This window comes from Hipposideros armiger, unplaced genomic scaffold (assembly GCF_001890085.2).
Source record: "Hipposideros armiger isolate ML-2016 unplaced genomic scaffold, ASM189008v1 scaffold_17, whole genome shotgun sequence".
Lineage (NCBI taxonomy): Eukaryota > Metazoa > Chordata > Mammalia > Chiroptera > Hipposideridae > Hipposideros > Hipposideros armiger.
In genome coordinates this window covers 2,445,633-2,468,299 of record NW_017731367.1, presented here as the reverse complement: position 1 = coordinate 2,468,299, position 22,667 = coordinate 2,445,633, and the positions used below count along the sequence as shown (strand labels likewise).

The window sequence follows — 22,667 nt, the reverse complement described above, 5'->3', positions numbered from 1 at the left end:
TTGTAGTGAGAGTATCTTTTATTTTGAAATTATCCTTCTCTGAGAGTGAACGGAATAATGACACATAAATGGCTGTTGCCTAGTGGGGATTGAAGCCTAAGAAAACTAGAGAAACCGGTGAGCATGTAGTTGAACTAAATGCATTGAATCCTGGCCCGTCAGGTTATTCCCTCGGTACAAAGAGAACCTGCATGGAAAGCACCCATCCTATGTCAGTAGTTGTGGAGAACTGGCATGGAGTGACAGAAGACCAGAGGTGGGCAAAAGGAAGGCAATGTGGATTCTACAAACATGGTGCTTAACACCAACGGTGGGCAGAAACCTAGAGTGGGCTATTAACTATTCAAGGGATGGTTAGTGAGAACTTGATGATCTCAGCTTTCTCTTACGAGGTCTGACATTGGACCCTGAAGAACTGGTTCTTGATTTGCTCTGACACAGTTGGTGGGGTGTTGGGTTTGGGAGATGGATGTTCACGGTCCTTTTGTGGACTCAAGTGGCTGGTTATGCAGCAGGGATGGCTCAATATTTCCATCACTGACTCGAAGCCGGGGCGGCAATGGCAGGTGGGTTGCATGGCTAGCCAAGACCAAAGGAAACCTCAACAAACATCAAGACAACTAAAAATATAAAAACTTGACGGAGGAAAATACCTTAAGCCTGAAAAATAACCTGCACGAGTGGTGTGGATTAGCAGTAGGTATAAAAAAAACAAACGGCCAACCTAAGGGATTTTCAGTCAGCCAGCACTAAGCTTTATGATGTGGTCGTCAGAAAAGCTAACGCTATCTTTGAGCACAGTAATGGAATTGTGTGTGAAGTACCAGGACGGTGTGGCAGCCTCTCCCACCATCAGTCACATGCTGCAGGGGAGCGTTTGGCACGGGCGTCAGGGCCCCTGGGGGGGTTCGGAGAAGGGCAGGCATTGAGGGCTGCTGCCGAGGACGCTTGACCTAGACAGAGGAGACTCAGGAGGGTCATGAGATCAACTTCAGGCAGTTTAGGGGAGAGCCTGTAGGTCTAGTGGAAGTAAGGATGAGTTCAAAGTTTGTAAATCTGACAACACGGTTATTAGGAGCAGGTTTCTAGCATTTTGTTTGTGGTCTAATCTCAGGATTGGAAGATTTCAAGTGTCAGTTATTCAGAATAACATTGCACAGTGTACGTGGAAAACCCATTTTCCTTGGAATTCACGGTGACAGAGCTGAAATTTTGCTATTTATTGAGAAACTAAAATGAGTCATTTTGGAGCATGGAAGAAAAAGATGTTAATTATAATTACTTAGGTGGAATGAAGAACTTATTTATATTGTAAATCAAATATGTTTGGTTTGAGATGAAACTGTTATAAAAAACATAGCATTTATGTATTCTTTATGCCTCTTTAAAGGGCAGAATATGATTCTACAAACAATAATTTTGAATTGCATCTCCACGTGGGCCCTCATTACCATTTCTTCAATGGGGCTTTGCACCCAGTCTCTCAGACAGAAAGTGTGTGGGATTTAACCTTTGATAAAAGAAAAACTTTAGGAGATCTTCGACAATCTATATTTCAGGTAATTTAGCCTCATTTCCTCTCAATTTAGACATTAAGGTCCATCTCAAGCTGCATTTCTCTTTTCAAAAATCCTATTTAGGACACAACTGTTTATTTTTCAAAGCTGCTTCGGAAACTCCTACATCTGCCAGCTCTGGAGAGGGATGGTCCGGGCGTCCTCCTCCCCTGTAAGGCTTCCAGAGAGGCCTCTGCTCAGGCAAGCCTCTTGGTCCCGTCAGGAGGGTTCAGAGGGAGAGGCCAGCCTGCGGTATTTTATTTGTGGGAGAGAAAGAGTATAAGGTTGTCTCTTTTTTGGAAAATAAATGAAAGAGAATTGTTTTTAAAGGTGGTGAAAAGATAAATATGTGGACTAAAACCAAGAACTACTAAACAAAAGTAGCTAACTTTTCTACCTTTCAGTACAGAATAGCATTTGTTAATAAAGATTCCTAAGTGCAGGAAAATAATCTACTGGTCTCTAGTAAGAACAAACATTGTAATCATTGTTTCCAAATAATTAACCAGTTGTGTTTTAATGACAACAACAGCAGTGCTCTTTATGTCACTTACGATGATTTCATGTTATTATAATTATAGCACTTGGCTCTTTAACCTCGTGAGGACAAGCTAACGAACCCATTTTAAAGGTGAAGAAATTGTGATTCAGTTGTGATTGCCTGGGTCAGACATCTGCTTAGTGGTGGAACCAGGTCTCCAGCCCTGGTCTCCCGACTCTTTCTTTCCTCTTAATCTCACATCCTCACTCCACACTACTTCCTGGTCAAGGAAAAGGGAAAGGGAAATAGAAAATGTACTTCTTTTTTTTTTTTCCAGAAATAAATGAATTTTCTGTAAAGCTAAATCAATTACCAAAATTATTAGCTTTCTTTTGATTTTCCTCTTGTACATAGAAAAACAGGGCAATTTCTTCTTTAACTTTAGTTGATTTGAGTGATATTTAAATGTTGGATCAGTATCAGGATTTCTAAAATTGTCTCATATTTCTGAACTTTTGCATTAAAAGTTCATTTCTGAGCCAGTCCTGGCAGTGTTGATATAGGTGGACTTGGGGGTCTGACCGCCTAGAGTGACATTAGGTGACAAATGGAAAAGACCTTTAAGTGCACATCTCTGTTATCTTAGAAGTAAGCCACTGGCAAGAGGCTGTGAGAGTGATACAGTTAGCTAATCACTTGTAAATGTGAAATTTTCTAAGAGAACTGTCTTGTGGTATTGTGGAGAGAGACTAAATAGGACTTCATCTTTATGGGTGATGTTAATTTGGTGAGATTACCACAGTCTCCAGAGTCTTGGATCTAGAAACTTAAAAAAGAAACCCCTGGTAATCTATTACACTTCTTAAATTTACAGTGGGAGACATTTCTTTTAAGTAGTGAGAATACGAGTGTATGTTAGAGTCTGTACTGCCTTCCCTGAATGGCACTAATTAAACAAATCATGTTTGCTCTTTTGGACAGATTCCTGGGCTGGCATGCGGATCAGTTTGCCTGTGATAAAAGGGATCTTCCCATAAATTAAGTAGAATTGTTTAGGTGGTCTGGTGCTCGTTGTGTTGCCAAGTATTTCAGTCTCTAATGGATGAGATTAACCATTTTGGGATTTGACTGATTTAACAATGACTGATGTCTTCTTCCTTATTTTGATGTTGGGTGGGGATGGGAGTATTCATTTGTTTGTTCCCTGTATCATCTACATATGTAAATTGACACATCGCTCTTCCATTTAAAGGGGAAATGTGGTATATGTTACTGTTCATTGTTCTCTTTTTTTAATATTCTCTAGCTGTTAGACTTTTGGGAAGGAGACATGGTTCTTAGTATTGCAAAGTGTTTACCTGCGGGACTTCACGTCTACCAGACACTTGATGGTAAGAACGATATTAAGACACAGCAACTCATTTTATATATTTATATTTTAGTGGGGCTCATCTGTGATTTTCTACTCTTGGCCAGTCTTGCCTCCTTCCCACTACTTTCTTAACTATGTGATTTATCCAGTTCATAATGTGTCCAATTTATGTAATGTGTGAAATTTTGCTACCATGGAAACATTTTATATTTTCTGAAATTAAGGCTGCCTCTCCACCAAATTACTTTTTTTAAGGCTTTGGAATTTTTTTATATTACCACAAATTTTTAAGCAAAATGATTTGGAACCATTGGATCTTATTTATATAGCTTGATTTTATTTTTACCCAATTCTCAGCTTCACAAATGTACTCTGAGAGCTTAAAAGTATTTACTTCCTTTAAAGAACAACAAAACAGGGCCGGTCAAGTGGCGCGTTGGTTAAGAGCTGGCTTGGGACGCCAGCTCTGAGCAGCAGGGCCCCAGTTCGGATCCCACATGAGGGCCAGTGACGCTGCGCCCTCTACAGCTAAGATGGTGAACAACAACTCGACCTGGAGCTGGGCTGCCGGGAGTCGCCAGCAATGGCGTAGGCTGCAGTCCCTGTGGCAGTGGGTTGCCATGGGCTACTGTGTGTGGCCGGCAGCCAGCGTGAGTGGCTGGCAGCTGGTGTGAGCAGCCGTCCAATGGCCGGTGAGCGACTGCCTCACCCAGGAAGAGTGCAATGATAATATCAACAACGCGCCACTGGGCCGGCCCAGGTTAAATTGTTTTTAATAGTCATGATGAATGGCCTCACTGATGATCTCATCTTCCTAGGAGATGACCTGACACTGTGTGAAATTGAAATTGCTGATGAGGAAGACATCTTTGTATGGAATGGAGTGGAGGTAAAAAAGTATTGGAGAAATAGTCATGACAGTTTCAGATTTTTTAAGAGTCATTGTAGTGAAATTTTATTTGGCAGATGTGAAGTCAATAAGATATTAGAAAACTGCTGAACTATTTAATAAATGTTAGGTACAGATAGTAGCAGTTACATGTTAAAGATATTTATTGAGCACCTCCGTTGTGCCACACCGCGTGTCAGATGCTATTATAGATACAAAGGTAAACAGCCTGAGTTTTCAGGTGCTCATGTGTAGTCGCACTAAGATAAGTGCTGCAGTGGGGTCTGTGCCTGTGCCCTGTGGGAATTCAGAAGGGGGCGAATGGCTCTGCCGAGTGAGGGGTGGAGCTGACGTGTGGGAGCAGCGTGAGTTTCCTGAGTCAGGCAAGGGGTGAGGGCCATCTCAGCCACTCAGTAAACGTCCTTGGTGTTTCCCGGGCTTCGTTACCACCACTGAGGACCCGTACACCTCTGTCTCCACTCCCGATTTCTCTCCTAAAAGAGTAAAAGATGGCTAAGAGACAGTTTCAAAAGAAAAATCTAAACTTATTTTTCTGATATTTAAAAGACATTTGTGAAAACTTGACTTGAAAAAAATGAGAATTGTTCTACAAGAGTAATCTTTTACTGCGTTGTCATGTTGACTTAATGTTAGCAAATGTAAACTGTACTAATCGCTGTCTTGATATTACTGTAGGTTGGTGGAATCCAGATTCCAACTGGTAGTGACTGTGAACCTCTGCTTTTAAATGTTCTTCGTCTAGCAACAAGCGGCGACGGCGAAAAGTGTCAGCAGCTGACAGAGTCTCCACAGGTCTTTCCATCTAACGCAGAAGTAGGCTCTGTCTTCCCAGCCTTAGCAATTCCAGCAGGTGTCATCTGCATCAGCAGCGCTGAAGGTACGGATGATGAGGGCTGGACCGCCATTCCCCCGGAAGACTGGAGGAAGACATTCAGAGAGCAAGGCCTCAGAAACGGAAGCTCGGTTTGGATTCAGGACTCCAGTCATGATAATAACAGGTAACTCACTAAAAAGAGAATTCTTTCTTATTTTAATGATAATACTATCTCTTAGAACTAGCTTTATTTTCATAATAAGAGTTAAATGTTTCTCTTTAGTTCTAGACATTATGTTCTATATATTGTATGCAGGAAAGTTCTAGATTAGGCAACTTGGATAAAAAGATATTGTGATGTCTTTTTGGGGGGGAATTGTGATAACTAAATAATAGAAGTATAGACAAGATACAGTCTAGATTAATTGGCTATAAAGCAGAATCCTATCAAATAAATTCTGATTAGCACTCATTGTAAAACTGAAGGCACGTTCTCCCTAAGAAAGTTCCTGAAAATTTTCATGAGGATGGTATTAAGATCATAGCTAAATTTGTCTGACTATTTTGTTCCAAGAATCCCATAAGGCAATTCAGTTTTTCAACACGGTGCTTTTTATGACTGCTGAGATCCTCCCAGCTGCCCAGATAGGGCAGTTACATGGAGAATGGTGCCCTTGATTCTATAATCACGCATGAGGCTCAGAAATGGTGCCTCTCTTCATTTTTGTTATCCTTGTCTGTGGCATTGTGTCGAGTCCATTTCTGTGGTCAGCATGTCATACACTCACCGCCCCAAATTTCCATCTACTGAAGACGAGGTTAGGAACAGCAACTCGGTTGCCTGGATTGTCAGTGCTGTGAGTGCGCTGAGCTCACCCTCTCTGGGTTATGATTAGTTGTGGCTGCAGCTCAGAAGCGGAGCCCTTATGAACTGGGTTTATTGCGTGCAACACTTATCACGATTACTCTTTTGGGAAGGCATTTTCCATACCGTGTGTATTTAATAAAGTTTATTATACATTTTTTTAAGTAATACACATTTATTAAGACTTGGGCAATACAGAAGTGAAGACAGAGGCCCCCCTCAGCACCCCTGTACCACCCGTGCACGCCAGTCACTGTCAGCTTTCCTATTCTGAGCTCAAAGAATTGACTTTTTGTTTCGAAGCATTTTTCCTTTTAAACATAATGATTGTTTTGTAGATAGTTGTATCCTGCCTTTCGCCCCATGTTTGTAGACTCTTCCTCACTTCATTTCATGGCTACGTAACCGTCTGTTGACGTGACCTGCCTGGGCTCCTGTGGGAGGCAGTACGTGGGGCAGGCGAGGAGCCAGCTGCCTGGCTCTGTGTCCTGCTTTCTCACTTCCTAACAGTGTGACCGTGGGCAAGCTACTTGCCCTCTCTCTGCTCACTTTCTGCTTCTGTAAAATGCGGATAACAGTTAGTACCAATTTCACAGGGTTGTAAGGACTGAAAGAGTGAAGTGCTTACAAAGTGTGCACATAGTAAGTGCTAAATATTTTAGCTGCCATCATCATCATCATCATAGAATACCTGACACCATCCTAAAAAGACAGTCAGGTGGCCTTTCACGAAGCCAGCTCAGTAGAACTTGGTCACCTTTAATTAAGTCACATTAAATTAGTCACATGCTGAATTTTAGAAGTGGTGCGTAAGGAAAAATAATTGATTTTCTGATCCTTTTTGATCCATAAAAGTGCCATGTAAAGACACATTTTTAAAATATCTTTTTACTTATTACAGTTTGTTGACCAAACAAGGGGAATGGATCAGTAGTGTGAATGAGACCGACTGGATCCAAGTTAAAAATTTATGCCAATTAGAATCTGAAGAGGAGCAAGTTAAAATACCAGCAACTGCTAACACAGTGAGTGGATTATAATTAAAGTTTGGTTGACAGTTTCTTAGTTAACTGAATTTTATTTAGAAAGCAATCCTTAATCTTTCAGAAGAGTCTCTGTAGACTTCTATTAAGAAATCAACTTTTTATTTTTAATATTTGATTATTCCTCATTTACCTATTATTAGCTCTTGGCATAGCTCAAGAAAACATGTGCCCTTTTTTCCTCCAAAGCCTAGAATTACAATGTGGGAGTTAGCTGTTAGCACATGGACTCCCCTGGCTTTGTTGTCAAATATATACAGTGCTACATCAAAATACAAATATATACTTATTTATCAAAACATATCAAAACGTGAAATGCTATTTTTAAGGGTGTTTTGGCATTTTTTGAAGCAGACGTATATGTTTTGTTTTTGTGTTCTGTTCTCTTCTTTTTAAGTTTAACTGAAATTGCTCTGCATTATACCCTGCGCTCTATATAAAGCCAGCTCCTCTTTAATGGGGATCCCTTCAGCCTTCCATTTGAAGACTGTGGTGCTGGTTTCCTTAAACGTTATTTCAGGAAATGTCTTTTTATTTTTATGTAGTCTCAATTTACTAAGATTTTTCTATAACATTAAAAAGAAACATATTAGCATGTTTTCTACAAATATTATAATTTCTTAAGGTGCATTAACATTTGGTTGCATAGTTGAGGGACAGTATGAGACCATGCACTAAGCTCGGAAGACCTCCACCTGACCCAAGGGGGAGGGCTTTGGTGAAGTCCCTGATTCTGCCCCTCCTCTCCCCGGTTTATCTCAGTGGTGGGGGGGGCACCATGAGAGGGGCAAGGGGATGATCTCTGATATCAGTTTCACCCCTCAATTTCTATAATTTTATGCCTTAGCGGCAATTAGCCTAAACTAAAAAAAAAGTTTTAAAATAAAGTAATTGAAATAGGCATTTTAAATAGTGCCCTTGGACTAGTATTATACGTTTTTATATTATTTATGCTTACTGGCCCTGAACTCATCATTCTCACATAAAGAAATGTGACCACCCGCAGCTTCTTTTGTTTGCTGTCATCAGAAAGGTTAGTGGTTTGTCAGTTTTTTGCCTTTCTCTAGAATTGTTTCTTTGGTTTTCTGTAGGAGTCCTTTCTGTTCCAAGTAACATCAGTTTGGTAAAAATTTAACTATTAAGATCTAAGTTTTTGCTTTTGACTTTGTAGAAGAGAGAAAATGAATTACGGGGATAGAAAAAATTTTTTTCAAGTAGGCAAAAAGTGCTAAATGTCAGGTAATTAATAACTCAATCTGTATGTGCACACACAATCTTCATTTTCCTCTCCTCCCATTGTTTTCAACTTATACACAGTCATTAGTTTATTTCTCTATTTTAGGTGGTGTTTGATATTCGAATTAAAGCCATAAAGGAATTAAAATTAATGAAGGAACTAGGTAATCATTTATGTTTGCTTTTGGTTTTTTGGTTCAATTTAATTTTGTTTTGATTTTTAATTGAAAAAATTATGGGAGAGTACAAAAAATGGTTCCGGGAAAATTCATCCACCTACCACCCAAAATGGACAGATGTTCACATTTTATCATGTGTGTTTTTGTTGGAAACATTACAAAGTTCTCTGTGTCCTCTCAGACCCGCTCCCTCCTTCCCCAGTATATGTGATCTGGGTGTTTCTTGTCTATGTATTCATAGTGTACTGTATAGATTTTGTTTTCTTACATATGTATATGTGTTTATTGTATTTTTATATTTTTGTAAGTTCTAGCATACTGAATGTAACATTCTGCAGACACACTATTCACTCAGCATTAGGTTTTTTTAACACCCTTACTAGGGTACAATTTACACACCATCCCACACCTATTTTAAGTGTAATTCAGTGGTTATTAATAAATGTATAGAGTTGTACAGCCATCACTGTAGTCCAGTTTTAGAACATTTCCATCGCTCCAAAAAGATCCATCATTCCTATTTGCATTCCAAGCCCTCAACCACCACTCATCTACTTCCTGTCTCTCTGGACTTGCTTTTCTAGACCTTTCAGGTAAATGGAACCATATAATATGTTGTCTTGTGTGTCTGGCTTCTTTTACTTAGCATTCCATGTTTGAATTCATCCATGATTTAGCATGTATCAATAATTTGTTCCTTTTTATTGCTGAGTAGTATTCCATTGTTTATTCATTCACCAGTGGATTGTTTCCACTTTCTGGCTCCTATGAATGGTGCTGCTATAAACATTTATCTCTGTGTGGATATATGTATTCAGTTCTCTTGGATAGAGATATACAGGATTGGAATTGCTGGGTCAAAAAGAAAATTTGTGTATAACTTTATAAGAAACTGCCATACTGTTTTCCAAAGTGGCTGAACCATCGACCTTCCCACCAGCGTGTGTCCGTGTGTCAGGGTTGCTTCCTCGCATCCTGCCAATGGTTGTAATCGTCTGTATTTTTAATGGTAGCTGTTCCAGTGACTGTGAATCGGCATCATCGCATGTTTGACTGTATTTTCCTCTTGCAATGGTGGTGGGCACTATTGATGTACCTATTGTATATTTGTATACCCTAAGGATTCTATTTGAAAGCTCTAGAATTAATAAGTGAGTTTAATATTTTTGCTGTGAAAAATAAAAAGTAGACCTGAATAAATGGAGCAATGTGCCATGTTCTTGGATCGGAAGACACAATGGTTTTAAGAGGCTAATTCTCTCAAAATTGATTTGTAAATTTAATGCAATCTCACTCAAAATCGTAGCAAGGATTTTTTTTGGGGGGGTGAAAATTTACAAGCTGATTCTTTAATTTATATGGAAATGCAAAGAACCTAAGTATCCATGACAATTTTGGGGAAAAAACAACAGTTGGAAGCGTACCACTGTCTGATTTCAAGACTTACTCTAAGCTATAGTAGTCAAGACTGTGTGTGTGGGCATAAGAGCAGACACACAGAACAAGGGTCAGCAAGCTATGCCCAAGCCTGTTTTTGTACAGCCCGTGAGCTAAGAATAGTTTTTACATTTTTTAAAGGACCGTTTAAAGAAGATGTGCGGGCTGGCCGAGTGGCTCAGTTGGTTAAGAGCTTGCTCAAGAGTGTGAGCTCTGAGCAACAGGGCTGCTGGTTTGATTCCCAGCCTGAGCTGAGCTGCTGCTGAGCTGCCAACAGGCGGCAGGATGGCTCAGCTAAAAAAATAAATGAATAAATAAAAATTTAAAAAATAAAGAAGGTGTGCAGCAGGGATCATAACTGGTGTTTGAAGCCTAAAATATGTTCAGTGGAGCTACGCTGGGAACCCAAAAGTAGGTGCAGATGTATTTATTTAGTCAGTTGACTTTCAACAACAGCACCAAGGCATTTCCATGGGGGGAGAGAGTATATTTTCAACATAAGTGCTGGACCAATTAGATATCTGTAGATGCGGAAGTGAATCTCCAGCTTTGCTTTACATCATGTAAAAAACTAATTCAAAATGGATCATAGGCCTATTTGATCCTATGTTGAAACCTAAAACTTATAAAATTTCTGGGCGAAAACATGAGACAAATCTTTGTTTCTTTTACCATAAGGAAAAGATTTTTTTTGATAGGACTCAAGAAGTAAAAACCGTGAAAAAGTAAACTAATAAATTGGACTACATCAAAATTTGGAGCTTCTATTCTTCAAAAAGCATTTGAAAAGGCAAGCCACAAACTGGGAGAAAAAAACCATGAAACGTATTTGACAGGAGACTTGCATCAGGATATGTAAAAAATACTTATAACCCAATCAGAAGACGAACAACCTACCCCCAACCGGGAGGACACTTTACAGAAGAGGACCCGCCTGTGAGGGACCAGTGTGCAGGGAGGGACGCTCAGCATCTCTCGCCAGCAAACTGAACCATAGTGACCCCACCACAACCCCGTGGACTGTGAAGAATTTAAATGCTCACAAAGCCAGTGGTGGCGAAGAGGTTGAGCAATTGCAACTCCCGTTATTGGTGATGACAACGTGGAATGGTTAGTAGTCACTTTGGTTAAGAGTTAGCCTGTTTCTTATGAATTTAAGCATTCACTTACCAATTCTCCTAGATATTTACCCAAGAAAACTTAAAACATATATCCTTATAAACGCTATACAAAAATGTGCATAACCAAAAACTGGAAACAACCCAGATGCCCGCGAGGAGGCGAATGGATGAACGAATTGGGGAGCACCCCTACCATGGGCTACTGCTCATCAGTAAAAGCAGTGGACCCCCACCACATGCCAAGCATGGGTGAATCTCAAAGACATTGTGCCAAGCAAAAGAAGCTGGATGCACAAGAGTTCACTCTTATTGCTCTATTTATGTCACATTTTTGAAAAAGAAAACCTGAGCTATAGTTACAGAGGCAGATCAGAATTGGGGGGTGGGGAATTGACTGCAAAGTGGCATGAGGGAGTTTTGGGGGGTGATGCAAATTATATCTGGATTTGCTGGTGGTTGCCAAGTGTTTATATCAAACTCTTTGAACTGTACACTTAAACTGGATGTGTTTTAGTACACATAAATTTTACCTCAAAGGTTATTAAAAAGCACTTCGGGGACTAGAAAGATGAATAAAACCATCTCTGCCCTCGAAGCTTCTATGCAGATACTGGGCTAATAACTATAAACCAGGGTGGTAACAGCTTTGGCCCAAGGCACATAATAATTCATGGCAAGTCATTGTAAGCATTGGTTTAATTTACTGTATTACCTGTGTCTTCCTGACAAGCAGGTGTACTGGGAGCGAGCGTTGTGTGCACATTGGTAATTATTCCCAGAACATCAGCAGCGCATCGCTTAGTTTTTACCTTCTGTTTCTTTATCCACATATGACGGTGGGACTTTGGATCTGCTCTAAAGTTGCTTTATTATTCTAATCCCTTTGATGTTTAAGTGCACTTTTTAACTGAACTATTTATTAAGAGATGAGAAAGTATATGATTTATTAAAATGAATAGTCTGTCTTCCTGTGTAACAAGTGTCCTTCCACTTTTGCTCCCCTCCAAACCATTCTTCATCTGGCACGATCTCCTTAAATGTCTGTGAATCAGGTCATGTCATGCGTCTGCTCGGAGCCCTGGAGTGCTTTCCCCTTGCACCCAGGCTGCTTCCTTAACCTAGCAGACCAGAGCCGGCTTCGTCTGACCATGACCTACCTACTCCGCTCTCCTGCCTACTCACAGCTCACTTCTCGTGCCACTCGCTGGGAGTGTCCAGTGCACAAGCTCTCTTCCACCCGAGACTTCTCAGTTCTGGCACCTCTCTGAACTCTCTCCCCTTTCTCTCTTCTAATTTCAGTCATTCGTTTGGTCTCAGCTGAAATTTTACTTCTCCGGTCATCTCTGACCACACAACCTCAGCTAACCTCTCTGCTTTTCTCTCATCATAGCCTGTACTTTTCGTAGTGCTTACGCTGTAACTCGGTGTTTGTGTGATGAATGTCCACCTGCCCCATCAGACGAGGCTCTCTGACCAGAGTCCACGGCTGTTTCAGTTCCTCCTCTGTTGTCAGCTTCTAGTACAATGCCTGGCACATGGAAGATACACAGTGTTGTTGGAATGAGAGTGAAAAGTTTTTAACAAGACAGTATTTAAAATGCATTTTTTAAATTGGAGAATTCTTTTCACAAGCTGATTCAGTTGTCAAGAAATTTGTATTAGAATTATATGATAGCTTCACATTAGTATAAGACACAGGAGTCTCAGAAAGAGGTTCAGCTATGGTCTGATCAAGTTAGAGCTTCTAAGACACATGCCATTCTTACCCCCTCAGAAGGCACCCCACTGCCCAGCCTGCCCACTGCAGTTCCAGCTTTGTATGAATTCTGTTTGGACTAAGCCTGGTGTGTTCCTTCCCACAAAGCAGGAATCTCTACATCCCCCAAAATAGGGCACACTGGCCCTGATCCATTGAATAGGCATAAAAAAATCACCTAACATGTTTTAAATATAGGCAGTCTCTGCACAGTTCCAATACGCACAAATTTTAGTTATCACAGTTCATTATATAACATTGGTTACCCAGCAACATGGTTCAAATTTCAGCTACCGTGGGATTTAACTGAGTAATTGCGTAAAGTACAAGCTTTGCTACTAGCTCCAGTCCCCAGATCACTACATAAATAACAGATGTGCGTCACGTCCAGTTACTTCACTCTTTGAAGTCAGTCAGTCATTGGTCACTGCATATCTGATACTAATTTCACCACACAGATAGCAAAGAGTGTAGTTTGTGATCTCCTTCTCTCCCAGTGGTAAATCCACGTGATATTTTACAAGAATGGGTAATCGAATTGGCCAAAGATGAACGTTCAGCAAAGAAACACAAATATGTGGAGTGATGGAAGAAGTGGCTGGCCATGGGAATGATGACACTGCGATCATTCGAGAGACCAGATATGCCGCTGGAGGAACTTAATGAACATGAACTTACCGACAAAAGTGAGGAAAGTAATTGTGACAAAAAGAATGAAGATATCCCAGGAGAAATGACGCTGGCAAGATCAGAGGAGCTCTTGGAGAGATTTCATGAGATTAAGAGCACAAAATGTAAAACCAGGGCCGGCCGAGTGGCGCGTTGGTTAAGAACTGGCTTGGGATGCCAGAGGGCCCCGGTTCGGATCCCACATATGAGGGCCAGTGACACTGCCCTCCACAGCTAAGATGCTGAACAACAGCTCAACCTGGAGCTGGGCTGCCGTGAGTCACCGGCGACGGTGTAGGCTGCAGCCCCTGCTGCAGTGGGTTGCCATGGGCTACTGTGTGTAGCCAGCAGCCAGCGTGAGTGGCCAGCAGCCACAGTGAGCGGCCGTCCAGAAGCCGGCGACTGATCTGCCTCACCCGGGAAGAGAGCAATGATGGTGCCAACTTAGGCCAGTGAAGCAACGTCCTCCACAACTAGACTGAAGAACAAAACGACAGCAACTTGTCTGTTCCCCTTCCCCCAATTCCTCATCGCTGTTCCATCCCCCAATTCCACAATAAAAATCTTAAAAAAAAATAAAATAAATAAAATAAAATAATTGACAGCTGGTCCAGCTTAGAAGGAGTGGGATGGTTTGCTAGGAAACAGGAAAGATGTTCACTCTGTATTGTAAGCTACACGGTGAGAAGAAGAAAGCAAGCCCTGTTTATTCTTGATACTTTTTTTTTTAAACAAATACTTTTTGTTTTTTACAAAGAAATAAAACATTTTAATTCTCAACGTTTCCAGTATTTTAAATTACAGTGTAAATACAAGCTTTACTATTTTCATTTCACTATGCATGCATAGATGACAGTTTTAAATGTTTGGACACAAATTTTTAAGGTTGTGAACAGCTGCAATTTTCCTCATTGTTACTAAGCTTGCTTTGCACAGTTCCAGCTTCCACAGGCATTCTTACAGCCCTGTACTACTGTGCAAAGTGAATACTGCCTGTACTTGTGTGGTTGTTGGGGGTTTTTGTTTGTTTATTTTGTGTGTTTTTAGCTTATTGTAGCTTCCCGCTAATTAACACAGTAGAGAATCTCTCTCTCGTTTTCCTTGTTTGGTGCACTGACCGGCTTCTTTTTATTTATAGCTGAGAACAGCTGTTTGAGGCCTATCAACAGAGATGGGAGGCTGCTTTGTCCAGGTACATTTGTTTGGTAGCCTTCAAAAGGAGACACATACTCATGCCTTCTCACCCTTTTAACACTTTTGCCTTAAATGATGGCTTCCAACTCCTAATATTCTTAAGTGATGTTTTAGAAGCTGATTTGTAGGACATATTGTCATCCAGGCGTCTTCCTCGTGTGTTACAGAATATCTTTATCAAGAATTCAAACACTTCAGCTTTCTAAAGTGAAACACCTGACTTTCTGATTAGTTAATCCTCATCTTACTCATGGTTTTGATCTAATTATACCTTTCTAGATTGATTGTCCCTTTTTTATTTGTTTTGCTAACTTTATTGAGATACCTGTTATGGAATAGCCTTTGTTCTCACCTCTATAACACATCTTGTCCTTAGACTTAATTTAGTCTCATTATTGATGGAAGTCGCCATAGCAGCTTTAAACCTGGAAGAAGCTAGTCCATTATGAATTGATTCGGAATATCTAACTCTCAATCTTGTGAACAATAGCTTTCTTATTTTTATAAGTATGACTCTTAGAATACTCATAGCTGCCTCTTATTTCTTAGCATTATTGTGCAACTAACAAGAATAATATATTCTATAGTGTAGAAATCAAAAATCAAATGTAACTATTAATATATGTAACACTCCTGCATGGAGTCCAACTTTTTTTCTTTCTTGATATTCTTGATTTTTAAAGAAAGACTGATTTCAGTATATTATTTTGCCCAGACAGGTAAAAATTAATAACACTCATTATGTTATTAAAACTCTTTATAGTGCCAGACAGTTGTACTTTGAAAGAAGCAGAATTGAAGACGGGGAGTTCGTTGGGACTCTGTCCTGGAAAAGCCCCAACTTCCTCTCAGGTAACATGAGGTCGCCTGACAAAACAAAATCTACCTTCCCATAGTCAGAAGTTCTTAACTTTAGAATTCGTACCTTCACTACTGCGGTAATAAATGTTTCTCTTAAAACTTTTCTTTTCCTTAAATAATACCTTTTATTTTCAGAATGCATCCATATAGTTCTCTGTGTTTAAATGAAAATATTATGTCAAAGCATATCCATAAGGTTGTTTTCTGTGAAAATGTTGTGGTTAAGGGAGATCTTTAAAGTTGAGTGGCTACCAGTTTCAACTATTTTCATAAATTCTAAAATGCACCCTTTCCCCCCACATTTTAACATCTGTGATGAGATTGGGCTGCATCTTCCCATCGGTAGCCTCCTGCAGCTGGAGCCGGCACTGTTTTCTGCCTTCATGGTACATTAAATAATGAGTAACAGCCAGGCATTTTAGATGGAATGAAATACAGTATTTTGATTTTGGACCTAATTACTCTCTGCAGTAATATCGCAGTCTCACAGCAGCCTTGTCTTAATCAGTGTTCATTTCCTGTATAAAATATAATACCCCCCGGCCAACCTTTGCCAGAGCCCTACCTGTGCAGTAAACTTCTATCACGGTCCAAAGGTCCTATGCGTGTCCTTACTGTGAAGATGATATCAGAGCAAACTAGGTTCCTCTCAGGATCCCCGTGGTTCCTGGGCCTGCTTCACTAGTTTCTCAGCTACCTCCCCTTCCGTTTGTTCTTCCCCTGAACTCTAGCAAATCGTAGCAAATGACAAGCTGAGAGGAGGGCAGACATGACAAGCACAGTTAGAAAGGAAAATAGGTCTGTGCGGAACGGAGCTGACAAGAAGCCAGATTTACACTGTCCCGTGGGGTCCTGGCAATCGTAGTGCACGGAGTCCCTGGGCAGAAAATAAGAGCACAGCCAAGGCACTCAGAGGGAAGTCACAGCTGATGCTTACTTGTGTGGTAACTGCAAATCCCTAATTGCAGATGCCTTTGAGGAATGCCTAAGAAAGAGATGCAGGTCATAGAAGCACAAGTCATACTTGTGAGAGATGCTTATTAGGAGGGAAAACATGGGTGATGAACGAAGCACCTCACATTTCTAGGTAGTCAAGATTATTGTTTACATTGTAACATTAAATTACCTGACATATTGTTTTTACATAATTGGAAATTTTTGTTAAAGTTTCGTGGACTACTGGCTCTTTTTTTGTGGAAGTAAATAATACATTTATAGAATTTTAAAATTTAGATTAAGTTGCGTTCACACTCTGTCTCCATCTTAGCTGTTCCTGTTTTTTGCTGTGGGGAGTGACCTTCAGCCTGGGACAGAGATGGAGACCATAGTAGAAGAAACAACAACTGTCAGAGATGTAAGTAATTTGGCTTCTGGTGGGGAGTAGGGGGGAGGAAGGGGTGTGTGGGTGTTTGGTATGGGGAACAGTGGCAACCTGTGTTAGAATTTTGAGGGCCTGAGGCTAGGGTTTACACAATATACTTTAAAGAATTCTATGTGCTCATGGAGGACTAGTTTGGTGAACTGAATGGAATTTTAAAAATTAGATTATTAATATTATTTTTTGATTATCAGTAATACTTGCTGGTTGTAGAAATTTGGGATATGTCAAAATGGATTAAGGAACAATGAAAACCCCTCATTATCTCTTATCCTGGTAACATTAACATTCTGGCATATTTCCTTTGTGTTTTTACTTTAGATACACAAATAATTACGCACACAGAGGTATGAATGTTGGCATGTGTGTGTGTGATAAAGCAAACACATAGTTATGTTGGTGTGGCTGAGAACTGGGCCTTTCCATGTTGGAAAATGGAAAGAGAAGAACCCCAGTGTGGGTAAACGAAACCTGTGCTCCTGCAGTTGCAGAGTCCGATGACCTTGATGTATGTTTTTCTTTAAACAAACATTTTTCTAGCTCTTTCCACTGCCAGTAGCTTAGAAACAATGACCAGCCTGATAGCAGGGAGCACCCTGACACCCAGACTGTGGTCGCTAGATACCATTTCCTTGTAGAAGGAAGGAGGGCTTCTTGCAGTAATGGCTGGCTCCGTATCTAGATCCGTAAAGTGTAAGAGGAACCTGGAACCTCTTGTCAGAACAGAAAGCGCTGAAGCCGGGCAAGCCTGCTAGCGTTGGCAGAGATGCCCAGGAGCCAGCTTGGAGGGGCTGCCACTGCTTAAAGAGGGAGCAGTAAGGGAAGGCGATTCGTACGTACACGTAAAACCCATGAGTTCATATGATCCCTCAGAGTATCATGTTCATCGATTACCCACGGTAACTCAGTGGGTGCTTGGGAGCCACAGAGGAAATAATCAAGCGTGTATCCTGTTTTTGTTTTGCAGACTATATATACTGCGGGCAACCAAGTAGATAAAGGTTTTGGGTTTTTTTTTTATAAACATAGCTAATAAAATGAAAAGCATTTTAGACTATCACAGTTTTCTAATTCCAAATGATTTCATGGATCTAGACAATGATCCTGAAAGACTGCTAACACCACCAAAAAAAGCAACACCCAGACATTGTGGAAGCTTGACACAGTACTCATGTTCTTCTTGCCAAAAAAAACCCCCCAAAACCAAACTGAACCCGAGTCTGATCAAGCTCTCGGTGTGAACACCAGTTTATACGAAGTACAGGGGACAGAGGGACGTGTGTCTTGCAGCTCAGGCTGGGGACCTTAGGACACAGCTGTGGGACGAGGTGGCCTGGCAGCTAGACGCGGCTGAAGTGAAGTGGCACACGGGAGCAGCGAGTGGGCTTATGTGGCCCCTGATTCAAAGAAAACATTTTAGTCATAGATAAAGAGAAGGTAGTGAAGTCTGAACACTAACTGGATATTTGCTATTAAGGAATTCCGTTGTTTGAGATGTCATAGTTATTTTAGGGTTATATGTTTTAAAAGAATTGTTATCTTTTAGAGATTCGTACTAAATATGAATAAATGAAGTAATATATCTGACATTTGCTTCAAAAGAATTGGGGGAGTAGGACACGGGGAGCGGGGTCGGGTGCTGCCAAGCGGCTGCCGCGGTAGGTGAGACCGGCTGATGGGTGTGTGAGGGCTGTTTTCCCGTTCTCTGTGTTTGAAATTTTCCATGAGAAAACATTTGCTACACAATTTTTTGGCCATTTGTTACATGCTGTAAATATTTTCAGTTTTTCATTTGCTTTTTAACTTGAGTGTTAACTTTGCAAAGGAGGTGTATCCAATGAGTGTATCCTTCTGTTCTCTCTTGAGCCTGCTGCGGGCAGACTTGTTCCCGGGACCCACTGAGACAGCGCTTCTTGAGGCGTCAGGGGTCCTCGTGCTGCCGCCCAGCGAGCAGCTCTCAGGCTCCACCTTGCTCGCTCTCAGCAGCACTGGACATGCCTGATGACTGTTCTTTGAAACACTTTTGTCACTTGCTTCCAGAAGACCGCAACTCCTCAGGCTTCCTGCTTACCCCTTCTCAGTTTGCCGTGTCCTCTTCTCTGTCCGGGAGCGCTGTGGTGCTCAGTTCTTAGCCTGGACCTCGCCCCAGAGCTCCATCTTACATCCCCTGCCACCTGGTCGTCTGAGCATCTGCCCACATTGTACCACCCAGACGGAGCTCCTGATCTCTCGCAGACACACTCCCTCTCGTTTTATCTTCTTCAGTTATGGCGGCTCCATCTTGCTGCTCACTTAGGCCAAAAACCTTGTGGTCATCCTTGATTCTTTTACTTCTTACTTCACGTCCCGTTTTCCAGGAAATCCTTTTGGTCATACCATCAGGATTGACCTCGGATCTGACCGCATCTCATCCCTGCGCTGCTGTTCCTCTGGCCACCTCTCGTCTGGATTCTTCCAGCAGCTTCCTGATCCTCTCCTTCCCTCCACCCTCGCACCTCCCAGGGTGTGTTCTTATAAAGATGCTGAGTGATCTTTAAGTCAAGACCAGCCCCTGCCCCACTCACGACCCTCAGGGTAAGAGCAGGAGGTACTGGGTGACTCACGTGCCCGGTGTCATCTGGCCTCGGCACGTCTCTTCTAAAATCCTCCGACTCCCCTCCCCTCTTGCTCACTCTGCTCCGGCCGCGCTGGCCCCGGAGCTGAGCCTCCAGCAGGGCTCTACCCCGCTCGTTTCCTGTACCTGGAACACAAGTCCGATGCTCCGCTGTGTGTTATTAAACGACAGAAGCCTTTACGACTGCAGTTTTCTTTGAAGACAGCGCTGGTCCTATTCCCTGTGTTTTAATGTATTGTGCTCTCATTGACATCATTTTCTAAATAACCTTTAATATTGTAAAGTCTTTTTTAGTTTTAATCATGCAATTGTGGATTTTTTTCTTATTTTTTAAACTTCAGGGAGGGACTAAAAATCCCCCTTGGTCACTACCCTGTTCTAGCTCCTTCCCCAGGAGTCACTGTTGTCATCGGTAATATAATTTTTCCAAATCAGTAGAGTGTGTCTCCGCCCAGACCTTTGCCCTGCGTATCCCAACACGTGGGGGTGTCTGTACATATAGAAGAGAAGAGCTTGACTTGTCTGTATTCTTTTAAATCACAAATGGGATCACGCTACATATATTACACTAGAACTCTGTTTCACTTAGAATGTTTTAAAGAACTTTTATGTCAGTTCATATAACTCTGTTTTATCCTTTTAACTGTTTAAAGACTTTGCGTGGTGAATTGAAATGTTCCCGTTAAAGAATGTTCTGTTTGCCCTTTTCTGTTGTTCGAAGCGGTACAGCAGTGAGCAGCTTTCTGCTTGCTCCCTTCTGCTCTAGGATAGCGTCAGTCAAAGACTGTTTACTCTTTTGCCCTAGGTTTATTTAGGAACATTTTTCCTCTCAAGAAGTTGAGAGTTTTTAATTATTTTGTTTTATTTACACTTCTGTTAATCGTGTCTCATTATCATAGTATTTCATGAGATCACAGCTTGCACAGTTCGTGCCTTGGGAGTTTAATGTGTTTCACGGGTGCCAGATAAAGGCTAATCTCCTTTTATAGGAGTCAAAGTTTAATGTATATTTATTAAATCAGCCTAATTAATCATCTCTGGCCAAAAATACACTATTCGCCTTGATAAAGAGAAAGATCTGGCAGTGGATGAACAAAACTTTGAACTGAGCTCTGGGAGCAAACACTGGCAACTGTTTGTTTTTTCCTCCTGGGTTGGCCCCACCTGGCTCTTAGGAATGAGAGGTTGCTTAATCATCTTCTTAACTATGTGTATCATTATGTATTTGAGAATTATTAAATGTAATCAGAGTTAATAGCCCCAGGGTCCAAAAAGGGTGTTTCTCACAACACTGTAACTCAGAAACAGAAAACTAATGAACATAATTTTTTTTTACAGTGTTTAAAGATAATGCTGGAGAAATCTGGCCTACCAGGTAAGTTACAGACCAGGATGGTGTATAATCACACCCATAGCCTTTATTTATAATAAATTATTTATAAGCTTAAAGAAAACTTTTGAAACCTTTTTTTTCCCCGGACTTGTCAATTACACTTTCTATCCAAGAACCATGAATTCTCCGAGTTCTTGTTTGCAAGCTGAAAGAAAACTAATGTAGGTTAGCCTGCTACTGAGGAAAGAGAACTTAGACAGATTCCGACAAAGGCACAAAAGATGGATTCCGTCTGGCATCACGCAGGTTTTTCAGTGATTTTTTTTTTTTAACCTCGTTGATTCAGAATTCCAGTGTCCTGTTTCATGCCAGTATTTTTGTGGTATAGATTAGGGAATGTAGGCTAAATGAAAACCATAACTACAGGTATCTGTAAGGAGCTGCTGGGTGGCCATGTTAGTGAGCTTGATGAGGCAGCACACTGCTTTCATCAGAGCGCTCTGTCCTTCTCAGACTTCATTCAGGTGGAAGCCTGGGGCTCCGCTCTCTGCAGGGGGGTAACGCGCTCTGGGCTGAGGCTCCCTCTGGGCACTAGCAGGCAGTGTGTCATTTCATCTCGACAGTCCTCCCCTGCAGGGATCGTCACCGCTTCCCATTTTACAGATGACAAGACAGAGGCTGAGAACGGCTAAACGGCTTAGCCAGAGTTATGCAGGGAGCAGCTAGGTCTCTGATTCCAGAACCCGAGTTCTTCCCACCACGCTGCACTATGAAGTAATGGTGTTCACCTGTAACTTACTGGTGTTTTTTCTTTTTAGCACCCTTAGATGAAGCTATTGATATAACTCTTAACCGTACTTGAAACTAGAATAATGACAAAAAAGGGTCTGCGAAGAACAGTAATGGAATTCAAAAGCTGTGGCCTCTTCAGAGTAAAGCTGAGGTCTATGCTCATTTCTTTGGCTGTAGTTTCTTTTGGTGGGCAGGGGAGTTCACTGTTTATAAGACATTGCTATTTATTTAAATAACTGGGATGTCCAACTTTTGCTCCACTCAGCTCCCTCTCCTCCTCAAAAAATTCTCTTCCCATTTCATCAGTGTGAAAAGCAGGAATTTAATTGAATAGTATTTATAAATATTCACTGATACCAACTTCATTTCATGCTATTCCCAAAGCACTGTTTTTTGTTAGATTAACTGCTAGTTGGATTGGAACAGTTTTGCTGCATGTACAGTTTTGTTGTAATGTTGCTGAGCAATGTTAGCATGTACTTTCAGCAAAGAAAGTGAAAATGAAACTCAGCTTCACAGTGATTTTGGAAGGAATTCCATATTTATGTGGATATGTACATTATCTATACTCATGTGATGTCTGTGTGTGTATACATGTAAATAATAAAGACATGTACATATTGTATAATAGTAGCAAGTGCTATTTTTATTTGCAAGTATACATTAATTAAAAACAATTATGCATCTGTTCTTGGTGGAATAGAGAGAAAATTAACCAAGTTGGGGGAACAGCTTAATTTTTCTCATGCCCTGGAAGAAATAATTTACTTTAAAAATTAGTTAATTATTATTAGATCAAATCCCATTTGATACTCATTTACCCAGAGGGTCATTTCTGAAAACTCTTCAAATATATTATTCTGAATTTTTTTTCCATCCTGATTTTGATTCCTTCATAGGAGACACGTGGCATTTACGAAAAATGGATTGGTGCTATGAGGCTGGGGAGCCTTTATGTGAAGTAAGATTATTTCTTTACATTTTACTCTTAAAGTGATTGTCTTTATTTGGTATTTTCATATAGGATACCCAGCCCCCTCATGTGAATAGATTCTA

At 40.9% G+C, this 22,667-nt stretch overlaps 1 protein-coding gene across 12 annotated transcripts in view; it reads left to right on the top strand.

Moving 5' to 3' along the window:
- Nucleotides 1-22,667, top strand: part of USP40 (ubiquitin specific peptidase 40) — a 72,092-nt gene that overhangs the window by 28,712 nt on the left and 20,713 nt on the right. For all 12 annotated transcript variants that reach the window (XR_002122418.1, XR_002122413.1, XR_002122417.1 and 9 more), the window contains 11 exons: nucleotides 1,391-1,559; nucleotides 3,344-3,428; nucleotides 4,228-4,298; nucleotides 4,995-5,317; nucleotides 6,900-7,023; nucleotides 8,384-8,441; nucleotides 14,578-14,631; nucleotides 15,397-15,485; nucleotides 16,762-16,848; nucleotides 20,825-20,861; nucleotides 22,511-22,572. Coding sequence is in view for 9 of the 12 variants with exons in the window: in XM_019629276.1 (XP_019484821.1) it covers nucleotides 1,391-1,559; nucleotides 3,344-3,428; nucleotides 4,228-4,298; nucleotides 4,995-5,317; nucleotides 6,900-7,023; nucleotides 8,384-8,441; nucleotides 14,578-14,631; nucleotides 15,397-15,485; nucleotides 16,762-16,848; nucleotides 20,825-20,861; nucleotides 22,511-22,572 (1,159 nt within the window). In the remaining 3 variants the exon portion in view is untranslated. The remainder of the gene's footprint in view (nucleotides 1-1,390; nucleotides 1,560-3,343; nucleotides 3,429-4,227; nucleotides 4,299-4,994; nucleotides 5,318-6,899; nucleotides 7,024-8,383; nucleotides 8,442-14,577; nucleotides 14,632-15,396; nucleotides 15,486-16,761; nucleotides 16,849-20,824; nucleotides 20,862-22,510; nucleotides 22,573-22,667) is intronic.